The 25,966-nt window shown below is 33.7% G+C and overlaps 1 protein-coding gene and 1 pseudogene across 1 annotated transcript; both read right to left on the bottom strand.

Moving 5' to 3' along the window:
* Nucleotides 1-16,433: 16,433 nt before the first annotated feature.
* Nucleotides 16,434-17,102, bottom strand: LOC113765489 (splicing factor 3B subunit 6-like protein). The gene has a single exon (XM_027309695.1). It carries the CDS (start codon nt 17,003-17,005, stop codon nt 16,625-16,627), a length of 381 nt encoding a protein of 126 aa, XP_027165496.1. The 5' UTR covers nt 17,006-17,102; the 3' UTR covers nt 16,434-16,624.
* Nucleotides 17,103-20,937: 3,835 nt separating this feature from the next.
* LOC113766312 lies at nt 20,938-24,419 on the bottom strand (annotated as a pseudogene).
* Nucleotides 24,420-25,966: the final 1,547 nt, after the last annotated feature.

The following is a 25,966-nucleotide window of genomic DNA, read 5'->3' as shown; positions in this document are numbered from 1 at the left end:
TAGCTAACAGAATTAAGGCAATTGATTTTTGTTTAGCAGTTACAATCCAATGTCACCTATTTTCTTTATATGATTTATCGCCGCGGTTCTAATTTTTGTAGGACTTCCTTGATTGGATAGTTAAAGATCATGAGCATATTGACCTTGGGTGGTTATGAAATATTCCACCAGATAAAGCAAAGTAAGCTGCACAAATAAGTCAAGCACTAGGTTTGAAAATAAGCTAACCCATTCTCTAATTATGGGGAATACTTGTTGAGTTTCGATGGACTTGGATTGAAGAGCGTAGAATGTATTCGGCTATTGGCTCTTCATCACCATGCCTTCCCAGTATGATTTTATAAACTCAATATTAAACTGTCATCTCAAAACTCAAAATCAATTTTGATTTTGATATTTTTTGTTTCTAAAGGTTGACACAAATGTTGGTCGAGTAGAAGTGCATCTAGGTTGGGTTCCATTGCAGCCATTGCCTGGGAATCTTGAAATTCATCTTTTAAACAAGTACATACATATTACATAATTTTCAATACTAACTTATATACCCCATTACTATCTTAACATGTTTCTTTTCAGTTATCCGTGTTGAAAATGAGGTTTGAATTAAAACCTTCATTGGTCTAGGAAGTTTCTTCTTAAAAGTTATGATTCTTCATTTTTTCCAGATTAGTTTCTTCTTGACTTTCGGTTGGGAAGTCATGACTTTTGGTCTAAAAACTGTCTACCAACGGTTTCTTCATGCCTTTTGATCTATAAATATATGTTAGTAGGACAGAAAGTTGGTAACCATTAATTCCTTTGTTGCATCAAAAGTTTCTGCAGAAGTTCCATAGAATCATCTTGAGAGAAAAGTGAAAACACAGAGTTCATAGACTTCCTAAATTTTTTGTGCAAATTTGAGGGAGAATTCACAGTTGAATCCTGAGAACAGATTGCTCACGCACTTCTGCACAAAGGGTAGGAGCAAAATTCTGTTTTAGGACATTGATCAAAGATCAAGCCTCTGTGATTTGTAAGTTAGTAAGTTATTGTTATTAACATTGTTCTAGTTTATTACATCAGTAATTTGAATTTGTTTAGTGGTAAGATTTGTTACTGGTAGGTTTTTCATTTCCTTTTCTTAGACTTCTCTTTAGTCTCCAACAATCCGCTCGTGGATTCTGTGCAGAACTATTTGTGGCCACATTTATGCAAGCTTCCTCAGCATAAATTGTAAATTGAAAAAAATTTTGCTTAATAATTTTTCATATTGAAATCTTGCCATCAGGTTTGAAATGACATATCATGTAAAATGGATTAGCATTATTTGATATTGCTTGAATTTTGACATTGGTTGCAATTGGCACAAGTATGAGTTACATTATCACATGATTACCTTTGGAAAGGTAAAGCTAATTTTGTCCAAAATAGAGCTTTAAAAGTGTTTTAAAAACTTTGCCTTTGTTGCTAAGCCATTAACAACATTTCTAACAATTTGCAGGTTTTCTGCACCAAGAGGCAACCAAATTGCAAAGATGCCCTCTGAAAGCAGAGTGTAAACATTATGCTAGTGCATCTGCAAGGTTTTCATTATATTTGGAATAAAGAATTCTAGAGTTATCTATTATGATCCTTTATACAAAACTAAGTTAATACTCCATCTCAACATAGAGAAAGCATACTGATGACATAGAATAACCCAAAAACAAAGAAATTTTTTGAGATCTTTAAACATTTAACTGATACTATATGCACGAGAATGATGTCATGGAGCATGTAGATATTTTTTAAAAAGTGAAAACCACCGTTATTGAGAAATCATATGATTGTTATGAATTATATTGTTGATGTGTCTGCAGGGCTAAGCTCTGCCTTCCGGGGCCACAAGAGAAAAATATAGTAGGAACAAATGCTCTAGATGTGATTGGTGTTGATGCTAGTAGGCATCTGACAGGGTCAACTGTACGTTTTCACAAGGATAGCTGCTTAGAATCAATTCATGGCACTCAAGGTTGTGATCCTATTGTTGAAATTCCACCATCTCCAGATCCACAAAGTAGGGAAACAGTAGAAAATGAGATTGAAGACCCATATGATGATGTTGAAAACTTAGATGGTGAAATACCTACAATTAAGCTTAACACTGAAGAATTGAGAGAAAGTTCGTTGAAGTCCATCCAAGATACAAATTCTTTGCTTTCGTCAAAAGAATTGGTTCCTTTGGCTCCTGGAGCTACTTCAATTCCTGCACCTATGTTGAGAAGTGTTGGCCAGTCGAAGACAACGCATCACGTGTAAGTACCTTAAACCTGGTGGATATAGTTGTTGATTTCAATGAAAATTAAAAAAGAAAAAGAGTAGATAGCATTTAGTAATTTTTAGCGACAAATTAGTTGGGCAACACTAAGAACCCAAATCTGCCCAAGAATTTACAATAATTCCACATATCATTTTCTATGCAGTTGTGTCATACTTCTGTGGTTAGATGAACAAAACTCTTATGTGCGTGTTACAGAAATGTGCAAACGTGCATATTACTAAAGGTGTACTTTAGTTTTACTTTATCCGTATTTGCTCAAATTTTCCTAATCATTAGTTGTTGAATTGAATCAACTCAGGGAGGATGCACTTTAATTTTTACTTTCTCTTAGATTTTTTTTAAGTGCATGTTACCTAAGATGCGCATTAGTCTTACTTTTCGTATACTGGCTCAAATTCTTGCTGTTCAATTTACTTAGTGTAGAGCCTATGAGCTTAATGCAGTAGTACTTGATATGCATTGAGACTAATAGCAAGAAAAGCAAAATGAAATTCACCTTTTATATTTGCTAAGCATGTTTGGATGGGGGCAGGGATGAGTTGAATAGTATGAGAGAAGGGAGTGTAAGTGAAAAATCTCGAGTTCGAAACCTTTCACTTGTTCTAAAAGAAAAAGAAAAAGAAGAAAAACATGTTTGGATAATATATATCAGTGGCTGAATATGTTTCTTTTTAACTTACCATAGCTTATTCATCAACATTTGTTTGGATAGGGTATTATTTAAAATATTATTTGAAATAAATACTGTAGTACTTTTTGTGATGTGATGTATGTGAGATAAAAAAGTGATTGGGAATATAAAAGTGTGGGTTGAAAAATATGTTTATGATGCAAGCGAAATATTATTTGGGATAAGTTCACTATCCAAACAAACGCGCTAGCATGAAATACGTTACCTTATTGTTATTCTTTTTCGTGCAGCTATGTGCTTCCTGACTGCCATCCTATTCTATCACAGGTCCGTCTCAGCACTATATTCATTGAATAATGTGCGGGATTCTTATAAGTTTTCTACTTCCCATATTTTGCTTATTTTGACATTTTTCTGAGCCTATTTGCTTCTTTCCCAGTTCAAAAAACGGGAACCAGATGATCCATGCCCTTACCTTTTTGCGATACGGTTATCAGGTAAAAAAAAAAAAAAAAAACTAACACTGGAAACATCATGACAAAATTTGCAATTGTTTGACGTAATTTATTATAAGATATTGCAGTAGTAAATGCATTCAACCTTCATATGCCAAAGTAGTGTCCAATCTAAAGAGGCCGTATTACATGTTCTATAATGGCTATCAGGTTACTCTTTGGTGATTTCATGTTCGTACTCTTTTTATTAGATTATTTGCTAATTTTAGGATTTTCCTTTGCACTAACACATAAATCATGACCTACTTGCTTTTCAGACGGTGCTAACCAAGAATAGTGTGATCAGAGAGTCAGTGGAACGATTCTAGTAAGCAAAACATCACTATACAGTACATACTCTGTTTATTTAGTTTTTGATTGATTATATATTACGTACTTAAAAAAAAAAGAGCGTTTAACTTAAAATGTATAGATACCATGCCGAACGGCAAACAGCGGAAGCTTTCCTCTAAATGGAACATATTATCAGGTTAACGAGATAAAATTCATCCTGAAATTTTATTTTTTTTTTGGTGACCCGGAATTTAACCCGACTCAAACCACTTAGGATCTGAGCCGACACACCAAACAAGAGATATACTGCGGCCCCCACGACGCACATAGGTTAGACAGGAGGTTCAAGTTTAGGGAAAGATTCGAACTCAAGAACTCATTCATCATAAAAATTTTATTCTTCCATAACTGATGCTTTTATTCATAACATCAATCAATAACAAATTTAGCTATGATATATGCAAATTTATGCAGGTCTTTGCTGACGACGAATCTAGTAATTACCCAATAAGTGTTCCTGGGGATTGGTTGTGGCATCTAGAAAAACGATTTATGTATTGCGGAAAATCCACGCCCTCCATATTTAAAGGTGAATTGGCAGATTTTTAAAATACATAATGCATTATATTCACCAATCAAACTAATTGTAATATTTGTCATGATTTACTGTAGGAATGCAATAATGGGAGATTGAATCTTCCTTTTCGAGAGCTACGATACAAATTTTTCTTATGTAATTGTTATGACTTTGCAATTAAGTAGACCTAGCAGAGTTCCAACTAAATAAAAATTAGGCCATGAATTCATGGAGGTATACAAATTTTGTCTTATTGAGAAATGAAACCAAAAGTTAGGCCATAAAGGAAGGAGAAATAAATAAATTCATGCTATTTTGGGGTAGTTTCTGTGGATCGCTATGAGTTGTATATCTAACTGATTTCAGGCAATATTAATTGAAGTTTCAGCAAAGATACTCAAAAAGAAACCATAGCAACTCTCAAGTCGCTAACTGAATTAATGCACAATGAAGCATGAATTCTTTCCACATCAATTGTTGTTTGAGTATCATGACAAAATCGTAAGTATGGGTGTCTTCGATTAATGGAAACTGGAAGAGGTGGCAGTTGCTTGTGCTTGTGTTACCCATAGGAGAGAATATTCCTAAATTCTGTTGGAATCTATAAACCTTGTCTCCTTGTGGTTATCTAACAATTGATAGGAGTTTAGGTATGAATTTGATAATGAAAATTACTCAGCTTTTTGCTTGTTAAACTCATAAACTATGTGCCCATGTAGAGCCCTTGCTTCTACTGTGTTAATCTTCTGAAACAATATCTGCTTCTACTGTATTAATTTTCTGAAGCAATATCTGTTCTGAAGTGCCATTGACTAATGACTATTGAAATTTGAAAGAGAAACTTCCCATGTAACGAGTAGTTTACTTGGATGGATGTCTGCATTGATGATGTATTTTTATTTGATTTAAAGTATTATTTGGCAAGTGCATTTGGAAGAAGTAGCACTTTGGTGCAGATTCCATACCTATGATATAAAATTAAGTCGGAAGTTGGTTGATAATCTGATTCAATCCAAACACCAGAGAGAAATACAAAGGGAAAACAAATTTGAAATGAAAAAAGTATGTGTCCTAGATGAGTGTAAATCGTTATGTCAATGCACTGAGTCGTGTTATGAAGCCAATGTTTGGCAGGCGTCACAGTGGTGTCTATTATACTGCTTCTGTGAACTATTGGAAACTGCAATGTGTTTCATTGATAGTAGAGCACAGGCAAGTAAAACAAAAACTATATTAAGAACATTGCAAACATATTTAAGATTCAGGGATGCTTTTGCCTGCCTAAATTCCCGATCTACAATTTCCTCATTTTATTGAACATATAATCTTGAATAAGTGGATTCCTTCATTTGGCCTTTTCCATTATGAGTTCTTCAGAGCAGTTAATATTAAAGTCTTTCTCATTTGGTCTATCAAAATTTACGGCCTTATCTTCTCACTGATATGATGGAAAACATATTTGTTGAGTCGTTTTCTGCAACATAAAACTTTTTTCATTGCCTAATGTACGTGCCTGAGAGATCTCAAATTATCTCAGCAGCTTTTGCCAAGTATGAACTCAATTTTATTTTCAACTAAAGGAAGCTTCTCTAGTTAAAAATCTGGAAAATGACTACTGCTTTATACTTTTGTCACTAGAATATTGTTGTATGGGATTTGTCACTTATAATAGCATTGACATTGTTGCGAGTGCTAATCAAAGTACAGTGTCTGCATACTTCCGATAGGAATTTAACATGTTGGAACAGAAATTAGTGTAGATGTTTGAAAGTGCTAGAACTACTGCAAAATTCTTAATACGGCAATATTGCAGGTTCATATGCCTTTCTAATGAAACACATTAGGAAGTTAATGAATTGGTCATATGTATACCTGGCAATTGAGCGGGTTAGGTGGGTTTTGGGCAGATTAATATTGGATTTTTATTTAAATGGGTTATACCCAACCCGTCCAACTTTAGATTTGGTTAATTTTGGATTGAGTCATATTGGATTATCTCAAACCCATGACCTAAATATGACCCAATATATTAATTAATAGATTTTGATACACAAATTCTCTCAAATACATTTTTACACACAAAAATTTTTTTTCACACACTAAAACACTTTCACGGATACAAACACACACTCATTGCTTAAGTTTTTAAAAATACACTATTTTTACACACTAATATACTTTCACAAATACACACACGTACTAACTGCTTAAAATTTAAATTATTTGGATGAACTCATTGGTTTTTATACAAGTAAGGATTTTCAAACTGGATAGTGGATATAGTTTTGGTCCAAACTAAGAGACGGAAGCAACAATTTTGGTCCAAGTTTGATATAGCACGAAAAAATGGTATACCAATACAAAGCAATGCAAGTTCAAGATCTCATTTTTAGGACTTTCTTCTTCAACTTGTTTAAATTTAGTTAAATATGCAATATTCCAATTCCAATTATAGTCTGTCCTAGTTGTATGAATATATATATATATATATATATATATATATATATATATTCATGGTGATTGGTGACCAACCGAAGAATCGTTGAACCAATGCAACCGATTCTCGTAGTACAATATTTACTTGCATATCTTACACCAGAAATATACATTTTAGGATTTTGTGACTGGAAGAATAGAAATGCAAAAGGGGAGGCAAAAATGAACCCAAAGTGGGATTGAAATTTTGTTTCTTTTGATTGAAAACGTTGTTAGCAAGGTGGGGAAGGTTGTGGTGGTGGAGGTTTATTCGCTGGGAACATATATTCGCTACTTGCTGGTCTTTTCCTGTTCCTTAATTTTAATTTGTTTATTTGTTTAATTGTTTTTTAACTTAAGTTGGGTAATGAGTGTCCAATATAAATATCCAAACCGCCCAAAATATATGTGGGTTTTTATTATCCAACCCAAAATTGACCCAACACCCAATTTACCCAACTCAACCTCTCAAATTAGGGGGTGGGTTGGGTGGGTTGTTGGATTTTGGGCATAATTGTCAAGTCTAATCATATGTGAAGTTATTTTAACATATCATATTATGTATCTTCTAGGCAATTGTTTTCAGTGTGCATTCTGTTTTATGATGAAGTATTTACTGCATATTTTCCAGTGAGACAGGGTGTATGACCTATTGACAAGAATTTGACAAACACCTCAAGTTAAGGTGCATGAATTGAGTGCAATAAGTAATAAACTAGTCTCCGACCTAATGGCTTAAAGCATTTGGAAGAAGCTGTAAACTCAATAGTTCCCTCATGCTGTCCTTCGGAACAAAATTTGTTCTTAAAAATCTTAGAAGTCCAAGAGTTCATCATTTCTGGACCTGAAACGAAAAGGAAAAGTGTGATTTTGCTGAAACTGTTTACAAGACAGAACATAGCTTAGTGATTGAATCTGTCATCTTGGAATCCTTTAGTATATGTAAATTTGTGCTAAATAGTACTGTACTTATTTACAGTTTTATGTTCTTTTGCCTCCAGGTTTTGCGTGTATGAGGGCTTTTGACATAAAGACAACGGAATCAAAGCCTCTCGCAGCATGGTTACACCCTCCTGGTGGGAAAGAAGATGATGCAAAGGAAAAGGGTGATCAGTAATTAAGAAAGGCAAAACAGTTAAGAGAGAGGAAGGAAAAGAATAAGAATTTAGGGATGGCAACGGGGCGGGGTTGGGGCGGGGGACCCCTCCCCCATCCCCTGCCCTGCTGCCTACAAACTCTCCCCGCCCCCGCCCCATCCCCCGTCCCCCCGCCCCGCCCCGCTTCTCCCGCGGGGCTAATAAAAATTTGTTATGTAATTTTATTATGGTTAAAATTTAGCAAATAATCAAGTACTAAAATATCAACATATCATCAAATTATTATTCATTGTAATTTTACAATTGAAACTTATAAAAACAATCAAACAAAAATTATTTGAATACAATCCAACATGATGAAATAAATATAACTAAAGTAGTCAAGTTTTCACTTTTGACACAAATACAATCACTAATTCATTGTTGTGCTTGTGCTTTTTTTAAGAAAAAAATGTTATTGTATTAAGTGTAATTAGGAATTTAGTATAAATGTATTAGTAAATTTAGTATAACCAATTAATAATTTGTATTAGTACACATATATAATTATTAGTATGATTAATAATATCAATTATATTATATATACTAATAGACATTATATAATACATATAACTAATAATATCATTATCATAAGTTTGTAACTAATTAAATTAAATATTATATATAATTATATACATATATATATTATATATTTATTTTTTTAAAGCGGGTGGTGGGGCGGGGTACACTCCCCCGCCCCGTTTCTAAGCGGGGGGAGGAAAAATTCCCCCCGCCCCCTCCCCATTAGCCCCCTGCAGGACGGGCCCCCATTGCCATCCCTGATAAGATGCTCTTCAGGTACCGCACCCAATGCAATACAATAAATCAAAGATTTGATGCACAATTGAATATAGCCCTGAGACCTTTTTGATGATAATTTATTCAGCTAGCCTTTTGAAGGGATTTGAATCTTACATTTGTATTCATTTCTTACTTGTTGGAGCCACTTAGAGTTAGGAAGTTAGCGTGGCTGCTCTCTTGGTATTATGTCATTTTTTATAGTGATAAAAAAAAGTATGTCTTTTTTTTTTTTTTTTACATGACGTTCATTTTAATCATGCTCCTTGAAGGTGTATATTTATGTATGGTATCTTATTTTCTATAAGAAGGAAGGATATAATTGACAAACAATGATCTTGTTGTCCAGTATTAATTTGGTCAGCCATCAAATTCATTTTTGTTCCTTAGCCTTCATCAGGGACCTTGCAACAGTAGACATATAATGGAGTTTTATTTACTTTAAAAAAAAACAGAAATAAAATGAAAATGATGGAAGTTATGCAGCTTTAGCTAACTGTAGTGAAAAGTTGGCCTTTATTCTGATTTCTGTTAGACTGACTTACCAAACCATTATTTCCATCTAAGCTCAAAATAATTTCATCATCTATCAACTCATCCTTCATCCCCCCCCCCCCCCCCCCTCTCCTCCTCTCCTTCCAAAACCAAAAAAAAAAAATAAAAAAAAAATAATCATCCTTCAAAACACTAAACACATGTTTTGAGCCCAATGGGGTCCAAATCCACCAACCTTTAAGTTTAGTTGGGATTATGGCCATATGCTACGAGTTATTTTCACAAACAATATGTCCATATTCAATTTTAATTGAAGCCAGCATCACTACATTTTATGTCCTTTATATATAGGATAACATTTTTATGTGTTATCAGTGTATAATTTTTTTTCTACTAACAGATTTAGATCATCACATGTAACATGAATTCAAATTTGAAATAATTTCTTTTTTTACTAGTAGGTTTAGATCATGTCAAAGAATATGAATTCAAATTTGAAATTAAATCATACACATGTCGTATACATTTAAAATTGTTAATGAAAAAAATCATTATACTGTTAGTGCGTAAAAAGTTCATCTCTATATACACCATAAAACAATTAGCAAAAGAAGGAGTAGGACATTGGCCAAAAAAAAAAAAAAAAGCAGGTAGGACATTGGACAACAACCTGCCTCTTCCCGTTTGTGGTGTTGTCCTTTCCTTTGTGTTTTCTTTTTTTTGGTTCTTTTTGTTCCCTGCAGGAACGGGATTAATTTTTTCTATGTTGCAATTGCATTTCCTTTTGTATTTTCTAATTTCTACTAGTTCAATTTGGTTCCTCATATTAAACTTCAACAGAATTGGTCGGTGTAGTAGTTTTATTATGTTTACACAAAAGGCAAAAAAAGTAGTATGCGATTGACATATGATTGACTAAATGAGATTAAATTGGCCTTTGCTTTATAATTTAGACTAAATTTGCACCTCTCTGTGAAATGAAAATTAGATGAGAGTCAACTAGGGATTCATCATATTCTCCACATAATTTATTATCTTAATCAAGTCTCCATATATATAATTTCTTGGCAATAAAAAAGTAGGCCACACAACTTAGGATACGTTTTGTGACTAATGGTTTGGGCCAAAAGGGGACAACAGGTTAAGAACTCAGACCAAGGCCCAGTTGGGTTCTTTCCTTCACGTGATCTATATCACACACGTAGCAGAAAAACTGAAACCTTCGAAGTCAGAACCCAGAAGAGAAAAACATTTTTGACTTTGTTTAAAGATGCTCAATCTCAAGATTCTTTTTTTATTTTGTGTGTAAATTAGATTAGTTCGAGATGTAAATATGATGATACATCTATTCATTCATGATTACATTGTAATTTCTACAAGAAAAATATAATTCACTTAAATTACTCCAATTGTTTGGATTATTTAAAAGAAATTTGAATTTATAATTCACCAATTATCAGATTATATTTTAAACACTATAATAATTTATTATTCTCAAGTACGTCCTAAATAGTCTAAAGACTTATAGGGATTTGAGAAAATTTCAAAACTTTCATCAAATTCTTAAATCCAAATGAAGCCGAAGTTCAAACCGATTTTGATCCAATTAGAAATATTGATTAGGTCAATAGCAATATACTTTGATGACATTTGATGATTTCGGTTAAATAAAACATTTGATGATTTTGCAAGATATCGACATACAATTCACAAATTCTCCCCCCCCCCCGGGGTACACATTTTAATGCAAAGTTCATTTCATTGTTGTTTCTGTGTTTCTTTTCTATTTAAGAAAAAACACAATCATATACAACCAAATTTCAGTTTGAGTATTAAATATGGCTAGTCATATCTAGCTTCTGTATTGAATAACAATTTAACAGAACAATAAAGAACCTTATGTGAACAATTTAACAGAACAATAAAGAAAAAACGGTAGGTCACCGGAGAATAGAAAGATGGGGAAGAAAAAGGATAACTTAAAATTTTTGCTCTCTTTCTTTATTTAGGGTGTGTGGGATTGGGGAACAATAGATTGTTTGACATAAATTTTTTTCAAAAAAATACTGTAGCACATTTTTGAATATAATATATATGAGATGATTGAAAAATGTGTTTGTAGTGCAGGAAATAAATCTATCTTTTCATGTGCATCTATTAATTGCTACTAAAATTCGGAGAAAGGTTAAAAAAGAATGCAAACGGTTCTTTGTTCTAGCAACCCATGAGTTTTTCTCACTAATAGTTATGTGACTTGCGTCCATATACAATTTTAGTTAGAGCCAGTACAGCCATAGCCATAGGTAGGGGGATTTGGGTAGTTCTTAAGCTCCTCAGGAACCATCCAAAGTTACCGGCTTTTGGTGGTTTCCTGTGGGTTTAAATTTAGGATTTTACAAAAGTCAAACTGTCGTAATTGACAAAAAAAAAAAAGTACAGCCATAGCCATAGGTACCTGTTGACAACACTTCCTGTCCTCTGTAGAATAAAGCGATGATATCACAAACTTCCATTGAGGTTTCTTCTAATATCACTTGGCACCTTTAAGATTTTAAAAATATCACTTACATTCCCTAATAATTATAAAAAACTATATTAACCCTCACTTGATGCATAATTTACATATCAAATAAATGAAATTCAAAATTTTTTTTAAAAAACGTGAAACGAAAGTCCCTTTCTTCTCTTTTCCTTTTCTCCAACATTCTCTCTTATTCATTTTTTGGATGACTATACAATAGTATTTTATTTGTAAATTATAATAAATTAAATTTTATTTATCTTTTACTCCTTGTGATTGTGATAGAGTGGGGTATGATTCATTTTCTTATTTTGAGTTGATTTTTTATAATGATCAGTACAATTTAAAAGATTTGGGCACTGATTTAGATGAAGTTGGAAAAATATATATAATTCATAAAAAATCAGTTTTGAGCATATAGAATTCATTGGCGCAAGTGTATTTCTTTGTAAATATCTTTTTATTTTTGAAATATATTTTTATGGCCTATAGCATTATGACCTGGCAGTATTACTAGAGATTATTTTTTAGGTTATGGTTTTATTGAAATAAGTAAAGTGGTTTAGGAATATTTTTATTTAGCAATTAAAGGGTAGTTTAGGGTTTTTAAAAATTTTGTTACACAATAACAAAAATAAGGGAGGTAAGTGATTTTTTAAAACTTTAGAAGTGCTAGGTGATAGTAAGAGAAACCTCAAGGGAGGTTTTTGATATTAATTCTAGAGTAATACATATTTAGAAAAGAAAGCAAGTTGACAACACGCAGTCTCATCCCATCTATGGTGTTATCCCTTTTTTTCTTTTTTCTTTTTTTTTTTACCGGTTCATTTTGTTTCTTCTGGGAACGGGATTTATTTTGTACGTTACCAGGTAGAGAATGTAGTTCCTTTTATCTGTTTTCTACTCGTTAAATTTGGTTCCTGAAGTTTAAACTTGGACGTAATTGGTCTTTGTGTTCTTTCATTATGTCTTCTTAACTGTACTCAAATGGAAAAGACAAAAATAAAAAAATAGAATGGGATCGAAATATGATTGGCTAAACGAGATTAATATTGGACTAACTAAACACCCTTGTTGGCCTTCTTTACCTTCCAATTGGCCTTTTGCTTTATAATGATTCCAACAATTTGTCTCTCTCTCTCTCTCTCTCTAACGAAAATTGGATGAAAGCCAACTTCGGGATTCAATCAAATTCTACTTTTAAAGTCTTCATTTAGGATCTGGTCAAGTCTCCCTATAAATTTCTTGGCAATTAAAAAGTAGGTCACACATCATCTTCAGATCAATAATGTTCATTGCTCTGGGCCAAAAGTAACTTGACCAAGATGCAGAGTTTGGCGAGCTTCAAGATTGATCTTAGTACGACAATAATGCAGTGGTAGAGGCTCCACCTTTGGTCCAGCCTTCTGCTTCCTGTGACAATAGCTCTGTTCTTATGCATCAAGATTCAGGTACCGTGATTTTTAGTATCAGCTAAGTTGCGTTTCAACTTCAATTAAGTTTTGTGATAACTAACGGATAAATTTTATATACACTGATAGTATATACACTATCACCGTTAGATTCATGACACATGTGTAAAAGTTGGATTTTAAATTTAAATTTTGTATAGTTGTCATTCATCTAAAACTGATAATGTATACACTGTCAATTTAAAAAAAATTAATCCATAACTATATTTTAACTTCTACACATCGGCGTTAGTTCCGGGTAATCAGTCTGTACAGGCCACGGTAAATCAAGAAGTGCTTGCTCTGATGAGAAGATGGCCTTCGGGTTAGACTTGATTCCTTCCGACAAGTTTTGTTGAATAAGATTCGCATAAATTTTTAATGCTTTCAATTATTTTTTATTACTTGGTTTTAGGAAGAATTTGCAAGAAAGGAAGAGGACTGTTGGATTTCATAGTTGATACTCCTGATATTCTGCCTAAACAAAAAAACTGTCCACATTGCGGACACCAGCTAATTTATTTCTATGCTGTAAAAATCCACAGATTATCAATCAATAAGTACTTCTTAAAAAATTAACAAAATTGTCATATTCTTTAAACAACCATGCACATTTTCCTTTTGACTGCGAAAAGCTAATAAAAAAATGAATATTCATGAAAAAAGAAAACATAAGCATTGTTCTTTTTACTATTAACGGCACACTACATTGTCAACTCCAAAATTCTAAAAACATGTGTACGCTAAATATAACTATAAAGAGATATAAACACTTCGCTATATTTTTCCAAAAATATGATTGTAATTAAATGCTTTTGGATGGGCACGGCCTCAACTAGTTTTGACATATGGATGGAATGTACATTTGCCTTCAGTTATTATACTCGTAATATGGTTTCGATACATCGAAATTTTCAGTGTTGCAGAATTTGAACTTTGTTAATACCACCAACAGATTTTTGGCATTCAATTGGCTTTCAATTCTGTTGAATCAATGCTCTTTGCATATATTTTAATCTTTATCATATTCAACTCAACATCATAAAACTTCAACATCCGACTTAGATAATTATCACTAATTACCAATTTGCAAAATTTAAAGTCAACGATATGCAAAAATGGTTACACCTGGGCGCCACTGCACAAATGCGTGGAAACCAAAACTAGTACAATGGGAAGGACACAGACAAGCAGCAACAATCAGCAATGGTATTTGAAACAGATGAAATGCAAAGGATGCCATGGAGATTGACAATGGTTATAGGCTGTTAAAGAGAACTCGAGATCATCTCAATTTCGACCGAGCAAATGTTGCAAAGATCACAAAGCTTGAAGCCCTAAAAGTGCTAAAGCTTCAGCTTCCACATCAGTACGCACACCAAAAGGACATGAGAGGTCCCAAATAACTTCAATGTAAATCCTGCAAACTAACGTCTCTGCAACCGCCAGCTATCTCTGGGTTACCCTCTAAACCCTGATCAATCTGTAACTTGTACGGTAGTAAACCAGGTTCATGCCATACCACTGCCATAACTCTACTCGACGCTGATGACAGGGCACAGACAAACAAATCAAGATCAGATTGAACCTGATGAGAGAAGGGAAAGCTTGAAAGTACAATGGAAAAGCTGTTGTGCCTCAAGATACATTTCTGTTTGCACAAGAGACTACTAACTCAAAATACAACCTTTTTTTTTTTGGCCATCCCAATATTCCAGAAAACAAAACCTGGTGTCTTAGTTCCCAATTGAAGAATGAGGTCCGCCAAGTAGCAAGAGTACAGCCTCCCAATATTATGCAATTTGGTGTCTTAGTTCCATCAATTGCAATAGGTGTCTTAGTTCCACCAATAGCCCACTAATATTCATTACCTCAAATGGCAGCAGAGACTTGATAATGTAAGAAGAGATGATCTCTCCTCATTTAGCGCAAAAGAAGAACCTGGAGACAATGCTAATACCTCATACAATGAAAAAATTTATCAGGCAGAAGCAAGGAGTTTGAGCAGCCGCTACGTGAACAGAAAGACTATCCAGAAGAAGGTGCTTATTCCATTCCTGATTCCTAAACCAAGGCTGCTTTGAGGACTTGCAAAACACAAACCAGGCAGAAGAGATTTGACTTTGCCTTCTGCACTTGGGTAACAAATAATGCTGCCATCACCCTCAACCAAAAACGGCGTCTGGGAGATGGGAAGAAATGGACTGCTTAGTCAAGGGGTTAATCCCTTGCAAAACATCCCAATTCCAGCAGCAATACTATAAAAACTTGATTAGGCCAAAGATTTAAAGTGCAAGCATCATAGAAGCCAACACCATGACAGACATCACCATTCAAATTTATCAGCCCGGCTGCTAGAAAACCTTGTTTATCACCCTGTCTTCTGCAGCTATATGCATGTTAATGCATCAACCACTGGCATAAACCACACAGGATCAAACCCATACCCATAAGCAATCATTTTATTGAGTGAGCATAAATTTACCAACTTTGCAACAGGCTTATATAAACAACTTGAACAAGTTAATACTTGGGAGCTGTATTCATAACATGTCCTCTAAAGGAGAAGTAGCTTCTTCTATTCTTCCCACTTCACAAAAGCAACTTGTTACAGTGTTGTAAGTTAAAATATAGTTAAAAACACCTCTCTCTCACCTCATCTGTCAGTCCACAAGTTCAAATATTCAACTTTTGCTTCCCAGAGTGCAAAATCAGAGTTTTATGGCTACAAGCTCTTGTAGCGACCCTGTTTCTCCATTAGTTTTAAAACCTGAAATGCTGATGATACCTTCCCCCTTTTGTACAGGTTTTTCATCATCATCTCAAGCACTCTTCTGCAGTCATAGGTTATCCCAAGAGCCCTGAATGCATCTTGGTATTTGCTTCATAACTGCCAAACAACTAATCTTGCAAAACATTTCTCTCTCTACTAAAAGCGACAAAACAACAATCAACACCAGCAACACAATTTTAACCATAAAACTTAGTCATAATCCAAGAAGCAAAAGTACAAGCTGCACATTCAAACCACCAATTATTTGTACAGATGATTAGATTTTTTTTAAAAAAAAATTTTTGGGATTGATTACATATCTCTGAAACTTTCTTTACCGTGCTTGATGATCTCGCTCTGCATATAATTCTTCAAGAGCGTATATCAAGCTCAGTTACTCTACGAACAAATAAAATTTTATCAGATATATATATATATATATATATATATATTTAACTATACCATATATAGCACTGGGTGATTCAAATATAGACACCAAGAAATTCAGTATCATATCCAGAAAATTGTAATACAAATATCACATTAACAGAAACACCAGATAACAGTGATTCACCCAACCACCCCACCACCACACCCACCCACCCCCCCACTCCCCAAAAAAAAGTACATCAATTCCGTAAAAACCCTAAATTAAAAGGAAGAAAAGCTAATTCGGCTATCTACTTATCTTTAGCGGCCAGACCAACCCCATACTTCTCTTGCAACTTAATAATCTCTTCTTCTTTCTTCTTCTGATCAAACTTCTTGCTCATCTTAGCTTGCTGATAGTAGAGAACGATGAGGTATCTGTTGGCGACATTGAAGCCAGACAAGTGGTCGACGGCGGTTTTAGCATCATAGATATCTTCATAAACAACGAAAGCGGTGCCGCGAGTATCCTTGTTCGTGCCGATTCGAATCTGCCGGATGGCGCCGTATTTCCCGAATATATCGTACATTTCCTCGCTGGTGATGTTGAACGGAAGGTTTCGGACGTAGAGAACTCTGTTCACCTCTGGTGGAAGCCTTGTGTTGCCCTTCCTTAAGCTGATTGTCGCCATCTTCTCAGAAGAGAGGAGAATCGACGTCGAAAATGATTTCTAGGGTTTAGGAAATTGCAGAATTGGGAAATTTGGGAATGGAGGGCAAAAAATTTCTATTAAGGCACCGTGTAGGCGGTTACCGAGAAATAGGATTGTTAATAGGGCCGGACTAACCCAAAATCGGCCCACTTAGCCGCAAATAATTGGGAGCCCGGCTTGGACCATTATCAATATAAATTAAATGGTGATAGTTCATACACTGTCATTGTATATAAGATTTTACTCTTATACACATATCATAAATTAAATGGTGATAGTGTATACACTGTCAGTGTAGGAAAAATTAATCCTTACAAGAGTAAATCTTATATACACTGATAGTGTATATACTATCATCGTTTGATTCATGATATGTGTACAAAAGTTAAATTTCAAATTTAAATTTTATATAGTTATCATTCATCCAACGTTAATAGTGTATACACTGTCAGTGTAGGAAAAATTAATCCTTACAAGAGTAAATCTTATATACACTGATAGTGTATATACTATCATCGTTTGATTCATGATATGTGTACAAAAGTTAAATTTCAAATTTAAATTTTATATAGTTATCATTCATCCAACGTTAATAGTGTATACACTGTCAGTGTAGGAAAAATTAATCCTTACAAGAGTAAATCTTATATACACTGATAGTGTATATACTATCATCGTTTGATTCATGATATGTGTACAAAAGTTAAATTTCAAATTTAAATTTTATATAGTTGTCTTTCATCTAATGCTGATAGTGTATACACTATTAGTGTAGGAAAAATTAATCTTTATAAGAGTAAATCTTATATACACTTACAGTTAAAAAAAAAAGTTTGAGGTCACTGATTTCAAAATGTATATTCGGACGTTGTATCTTTACAATTTTACATTGTACATTGTATCTTAAAAAAAAAGAAAGAAAAACAGCGAAGTAACAGCATAATTCGTTGTTTACTTGAACGGGAAAATCAATGAAATTGTCCCTCATATTTGTAACAAGTCCTTTTTTGGTCCATCATATATGAAAAGATGTAAAATGGTCTCTCACATTTATAAAACGTTATTTTTTGTTCCCTCACACATGGAAAGATAGAAATGGTTCCTCACATTTATTACAAATATATTTTATTAAACCTTTAGTTATATAATTTTATTTTACATAATTAAACCGTATCTATGATGTTATTATTACATCATTCGATTCTCTAATTTTTAGACCCTAACTCAACCAGTAAAGTCCACTGTCTTTTGACCATGATTTCAACCAAGTTAGCGTCTAGCGTGAGTTTCAAAACACTATTTGAATTCAGAATTGGGTTTTATTTGGGGAAAGGGATTAGGTGCTAGCACGAGACCTCTTATTTGGAGGGAACGATGTGTTGATCCCATATTACCCCCGAAATTTTTTGATACATAATTAAGGTTTGCATTATTTAGACGAAATACTAACCAAAGATGGTGTAATTAATGACATCATAAATATATCTTAATTATATAAAATATAAAATATATAGATAATTCAATTTTATTCATATTGCAAATGTGAGGGATGATTTTCCATCTTTCTATATGTGAATGACCAAAAATGGCCTATTTGCAAGTGTGAGAGACCAAAAACAGGGCTTTTTACTTCAATGATTTTCCCTAATTTGAACGGTATGATTTAACTTTTCTTTAGCAAATAAGAACAACTTTTGATGAATTCTTTATCTACTCCTCAATAGATGTAATATTCCAATTATGTAAATGCCAATTGAATCGATTTTATTAGCTATGCATTTCAAACTTTTCATATTTTTTTTGTTAGATTTGACCAGTCTATTAACTCTTCATCAAAAAAAAAATTAACAAATAATAAAAGAAAAGAAAGACCTGTTTTATAGTTTTTCTTTCGAAACGCAAAAAGCTTATGTCAATTTTTACAAACCTAAACCCCGAGGGAACCCCAAAAGCCGGTATCCTTTGAGGTCCCACAGGAGACTTATAACTACCAACCCAAACCCTCCCAACCCCGATGTGGGATACATCTCAGGGAATGACACCCCAAACCTCCACAACGAGGGAGCCTGCTGCTAAGCCCACGAGAACCCAACCCCCCCAGAGGCGATGTTTCTTTCTTTCGAAACCCAAGACCTGTTTTATAGTTGAACATAAACTACATGTATATAAACTCGCGATTATTTTGAGACTCGGTATCTTTTTGTTTCTTTACTTGTTTTAGTTTTTGGCTTTGTAGAACGCCAAAACTTCAACCTATTCTTAATAAAAAGATCAGAAAATGGAAGCCATAATTTCAAATTGTAATTGAAACAACTGATTGTGATCCAAACGAAAATCTCTAATTGAATAAGTAAGAAAATTTCAGAAGAAAATGTTAACCGATCATGCTGTCTAAGTTTGACGTCCTTGTTATAAGATTTGGCTGTGGTGGAAACAACTGACCGAAGGGTGAATTCTCAGTTTATGATGGAAAAAAAAAAGAATTCTACAACGAGGGCGGTTCTTGGGTTTGTTTCCACAAAAGAGGGTCTTCGCATTCTGGAAATGCGAGCTCATTGAGCTCGCATTCTGAAAATGCGAGCTCACTGAGCTCGCATTCCGCGAATGCGAGCTCACATTGAGCTCGCATCCTCGCACTACATACCGCCAAGACCCATTTCGAAAAAAAAAAAGAAGACAAAAGTGAGTGGGAGAAGCAGAACGCAATATCGAAACATAGCTGCCGAACATCAAAACAAAGATTTCGGAATTGTCGAACAGCAAAACAAAGAAAATAAATAACATGCACTTCATAAAAATAACTTATATAATTTTTTTAAATAACATTGCGTTATGAAATTTCTAAAATTACAGTTGAAATTGTAACAGATATTAATGACTATTAACTATTAGATTCTTATAACTAAAATTCGTCGGTGTCAACAAATAAATACGATTCATTAATAACAAAGGAAAATTAGAATTTGATAAAAAAAATTTATTTGATAAAAAAGGAAAAAAAGTTAGTATTTTATTCATAAAATATAGTCAATACCTTACATGTTAACAATTTCATTCTATTTTTTCATTGATATATGAAATAGAAAGAACTATGCATGTGTACTTTTTCCACCATTTAAATGTATTATAATAAAATAACGTATTTTCAACCGTACAATTACCAATTTTTTTTAATATAAAAGAAATATGATTTTTTTTAGAACACATATTTGATGACTTTAGGCACGTGCAAGTTTTAAAATAAAAAAATTTATTCCTCTGCTAATTACAGATTTTAAATAACATTTCTTTAACATTTCTCCGAAATATAAGATTTTAGTAGAGCTTTTAAAATAAGATTTTACTACCGACAGCATTTTAGTAAAGGCAAATTCTACAAAACAAACAACATTTTCTGAAAAAGATACATTTTGGTGGGAGCTCGTAAATTTCATTTTAAATTTTTTTCTAGCAAGTTTGAATTTAATTTTCTGAAAGTCATACTTATAAATGCGAAATCTAACAAAAAAATTAAATACAATTTTTGGAGGTCAAATTTATCAAATGCGAGCTATTTGAAAAATTTTATTTAGCTCTTACTATTTTCTGGAAAAAATTTAATGAGAGCCCAAAAAAAAAAAATATCAGGGTGAGCTCTATTGAGCTCGCATTCGTGGAATGCGAGCTCAATAAGCAGAGCTCGCATTTTGCGAATGCGAGCTCAGCAGAGCTCGCATTCGCAAAATGCGAAGACCCCCCCTACGGAATACCCAATCAAAATCACCCCTTTTGTAGAATTTTTTTAAAATTCATCACAAAATTAGAAATTTCTCACTGACCGAAGCCCACCTGAACCTGCCCCTTGCCCTAGCAGCTGAATGCTATTATAACTTGGTGATAGATGCAACAATTCGCAACACCTGAACTACAATTCATAACTCATCATGGGGTTCATCTTCTGAATCAGCAGAGCTTCCCCCTTCTTATGATAGGATTGAACACAGCTTCCAACTCTGCCATCTTCTCATCGTAGCCTACCTTCTCTGCATTTTGATTTTCATCCAACCATTCAAGTGCTTCCTTCAATGTTGTCTCAATGCTCTCTTTGTCATCAGAATCAATTTTGGCTGCAAGCTTGTCATCATCCCTGATGGTGCTTTTCATGTTGTAAGTGTAGCTCTCGAGTTTGTTTCTAGAATCAATCTTCTCCTGCACCTCCTTATCCTGATCTGCGAACTCTTCTGTTTCCTTTACCATCCTATCAATCTCCTCCCGTGTGAGACTCCCTTTCTCGTTGCTGATGGTAATTGAGTTCGATTTCTTGGCTGCCTTGTCTATTGCAGTTACTTGTAGTATGCCATTCGCGTCCACCTCAAACATGACCTCAATTTGGGGCACTCCCCTACAACACCACGATAAACGTTATTTAGGTAGTTCATATCCAGCTTGCAATAAAATCAATGATACTTTGCATCATCATCAATTGATTTTCAGTTTGTTGCATTATTTAAACAGAAAAATTTTGACGATTCAGATGATCTAAGAGATTGTGTTACCTTGGAGCAGGTGGAATGCCAGACAGGTCGAACTTTGCTAGCTCATGACAATCTTTTGTTAAGCTCCTTTCACCTCGATAAACCTACAATTTTCCAGCAAGGAATTTTTTTCTTGTTAGTGCTATTTATAGAGCAAATTAAAGATATCTTCCAATTAATTACTCAGTATAGTGATCCGTATTTTGCCATTACCCTGATTGAAACTGTGGTTTGCTGATCTTGATAAGTTGTGAAGATCTGAGACTTCTTGGTTGGAATGCCGATGTTTCTTGGAATCAATTTTGTCATGACTCCACCAACAGTTTCAATGCCCAGACTCAAGGGAGTAACATCAATGACAAGTACATCTACAGAAAACAAAATACAGAACCAAATGGATGTCATATTCAGTTTCATTCCCAAAATTAAACCAATTAAATTTGAACAATGGTTCTTTAAACGAAGAGCTCTATAAGAATCACTTGCCTTTAGTTTCTTCACCACCATGGCCACCGAGGATTGCGCCTTGAACCGCAGCCCCATGGGCTACAGCCTCATCTGGATTGATCCCCTAGCTTGGTTCTTTCCCGTCAAAGAAATCCTTCAACAGTTGTTGCACCTTAGGGATCCGAGTGCTCCCTCCAACCAATACAATTTCATCAATGTCAGTCTTCTTCAAGCCTGCGTCCTTCAAGGCTTGCTTCACTGGTGCCATGGTCTTTTTAAATAAATCCATGTTCAGTTCTTCAAATCTTGCCCTTGTTAGTGGCTCGGAGAAGTCAATTCCATCGAAGAGTGACTGAATCTCAACGCGCACTTGGTGCTGGTTACTCAAGGCCCTCTTAGCTCTCTCACATTCCTTTCTGAGCTTCCCAAGAGCCTTCTTATCATTGCTGATATCTTTGTTGTATTTCTTCTTAATCAATTTCACAAAATAGTCTATTACTCTCTGATCAAAATCTTCTCCTCCCAGATGAGTGTTGCCATTGGTGGAAAGAACCTCAAAAACACCTCCATCAAGAGCTAATATGCTAACATCAAAAGTACCACCACCAAGATCAAAAACTAGAATATTCCTTTCCTTTTCTTGCTTATCAAGACCATAAGCAATTGCAGCTGCTGTTGGCTCGTTAATAATCCGAACAACGTTTAGCCCTGCAATTGTTCCTGCATCTTTTGTAGCCTGCCTTTGTGCATCATTGAAATAAGCTGCAAACACAAAATACACAGTCAATTGTAATGAGATTAAAAAACCAACTTTAACTGTTCTTGTTTATACTGATCTTTTGATTCTTGTGGACTAAAACGGGCGGAATTCGAAGTATCTGAAATTGATAATGTACCTGGAACATAATAATTGCGTTCTTAACTTCTTTTCCCAAATAAGATTCAGCTGTTTCCTTCATCCTTTGCAGCACCATAGCACTGACTTCCTCAGGACTTAACAACTTCATCTCACCATTTTTCATCTTAACATCAATATAAGGCTTCCCATCTTTGTTAGCAACCTTACAAGGTAACAGTTTCATATCCATTTGAACCTCAGGATCATTGAACTTTCGTCCAATAAACCTCTTAACATCAAAAACAGTGGATTCAGGGTTAAGGGCTGCCTGATTTTTTGCAGCCTCTCCAATCAACCTCTCAGTATCAGTGAATGCAACCCATGATGGGGTGATTCTGTTTCCTTGGTCGTTTGCTATGATCTCAACGTTGCCGTTTCGATACACCCCGACACAAGAATATGTAGTCCCAAGATCAATGCCTATCACTGTCCCAAGATTTTGCTTTTGAGTACCCTCTGCAGCTAATGCTATCCCTGCCAAGAATTTTTCAAAATTTTCCCAAAAAAAAAAAAAAAATAGATTAGAGACTTCCCATTCATCTTTACCACAAATTTAAGTAAAACAAGCTATGCAATTATTGAGGTTGGTTTTCTGGATAGTAATAAATACTAAAAATATCATTGCCATAAAAACTCGAAAAATTCTTAAGGACATTAATCTTTGTAATCTTTATGGTTTGCACAGCAATTACAGGGGTAATTATTACCAATAAAACAATAAACAGGTTAATATTCTTTTTCCAGGTAGGGGAAATTTGTTGCAGATTGGCACAAAGGAATTGGATTATCGAATTGTTACTTGTTAGTTGTTACACTACTGATCTTTTTTTCTTTCTAAGCTCATATGATTTTTTCCTTTCGAAGAATATTTCGTAAAATTATTAGTTTTGAATTTTGACTATCTATGCTTATATGAAAGTACGGATGCAAAAAAAAAAAAAAAAAAAACCCAAGAAAAATATAAAATCAAAAAGTCGAACAAAGTCGTGTGAATCACATAATTCAGTAATGTAACATTAACAACTGATGAGAAACTTTGTTTTAAAAAGAAAAAAAGGAGTAAGAATCATGCTAGCGTTCGTTACCATGCTTAGGACTAGAGATTGTTCAAATCAGAATTTAGTTTTAAGCTACAAACTAATGATTCAACTTCCAGTTGTAGATTTCTAAAACTAATAATTAGCCAAACCAAGAAAGAGAAAAGAAAAGTTATCTTAGTTAACCATTGAAACGAAAAACTCAGAAGACCAACCAAGATAATAGAGCTATACTAAGAAATTGATGAGGTTTATTAATGATGATTGCAACGAAGTTTACTCACATAATAATAAACATGGCCAAAAAAAAAAATGAATCTGGGGATGCCTAGTAACAGATACTAATTACAATTAAGATTTATTTGCATAATAACAAACAGCCATGTTTGAACGGTAAAAAAAAAAGATGAAGAAGAAAACTCTTATGGATTAATACCTGAAACGAAGAGAAGAAGAAGCCAGAAAGCTTTATTCTTCACGGAAGAAGAACAAGGCATTGTCGTGAATATATTTGTGAAAAAAATATCAAGAATGATAAACTAAAAATAATGTATTGCTATTTGAAGGTTGGATATGATATGCTTTTGTGAGCTGGTGGTATGTGAATTTATAGACTTGCATGGTGAGAAAATTGACAAGATTTTTACGAATACTATTGGGATTTTGAATTGGTTGGGGTGATGTGTTTTTTAAAAATGAATCAATTTGATTGGTTCAAACACTTTGCATAACGTCACTTTGCTAAATCTTGGAAGGGAGGGATTACATTTCTTTTCCAATTATAATTGGGTTTATATTGCATATTTAATTTCACTTTTTTTTTTTTTGTCTTTGAGTATGGTTGGGTTTACTCTTTCTACCACAAAAGGGAAAGATTAAAAATGGATAAAAAAAAAAGGGGTTGCCAATTCAACTTAAAAAGATTGTTTAAGAAATTTTATTCCTAATCGTTAGCCTGATTATGTATTCTTAAAAAAAGTGGCATAGTGAATATAACGAAGGGTAGCACTAAATCCACACTCCTAGTATTAAAATGACAATAAAGCCCATAGTAGTTTTATAAAAACTTCTTTCAATATAAAACCTTGTCTTTCATACAAAGTTTAAAAAATCAATTACAAATTTTAATCAATTTAAATTGTTTAATACCATCATCCTAATTATATATTGATCAGCTAGTATTTTCTAAAATTATACTTCAATCAACTTTGAAGTGCAATGTGCCAAAAAGGTAAAAATATTTTCTTAACACAATTTTAAAAAAGAAAATCTCTCATCCCCTCTTACATGATGGAAAGAGACAAAAACAATCAAATAAGAGGAAAAAATAAATGCCATCAAAGTGAATAAAAAAATGTCAGAAATTTTAAAACCATTCATAATTATGTAAATTTTAAGTCCAAATTAACACCCTATACATTTTTTTAACACCCTAATTTTTTATCGAAAGGGTTTCTACCAAGCTCCATAAATGCTATAGGTCTTTTGGTCAACTGGGTTGTAAGGGTGTGAATTTAGATTGTGGAAGTGTGGATTTAACCTCATCCTATAACAAAACATTACTTGACAGAATCTCTAAGGGCTGTTTAAAATTGGGATAATTTCAAAAACCTCCCTTGAGATTTTGGACAATTTCACCTAGTTTTCTTGAGATTTTAAAAATTACACATACCTTTCTTTAAGTTACTATTATGGCAACAAAAATTATTCAGTGGTCAAAATTTTGAATGAATAATCTAAAACGCCCTCATAAAATTGTGAAGTTCATTTTACTTTCCCATAAAATTCTTAAAAAATTTTGGAACATATACAACATCACAAAACCACTTTCAACTCTAATCTCTACTATCCCAAGCCTTCCACATTTTCACATTCCAAATTAGTACCATTATCTATAGGACCACTACCACTATCAGTCCCTAAATTCTAAAACCTCAAATGAAACAAAAAAATCAGCACTATTAAATCCAAAAAAATTTCACCAACTGCATTAATATAACATCCTATTTCTCAAATGTTGGAGTACCAGCACTAGTCTTGTCCT

The sequence above is a fragment of the Coffea eugenioides genome, chromosome 3, assembly GCF_003713205.1.
Source record: "Coffea eugenioides isolate CCC68of chromosome 3, Ceug_1.0, whole genome shotgun sequence".
NCBI lineage: Eukaryota > Viridiplantae > Streptophyta > Magnoliopsida > Gentianales > Rubiaceae > Coffea > Coffea eugenioides.
Note: the sequence above shows the minus strand (reverse complement) of the source record. Positions and strands in the feature narration are given on the sequence as shown.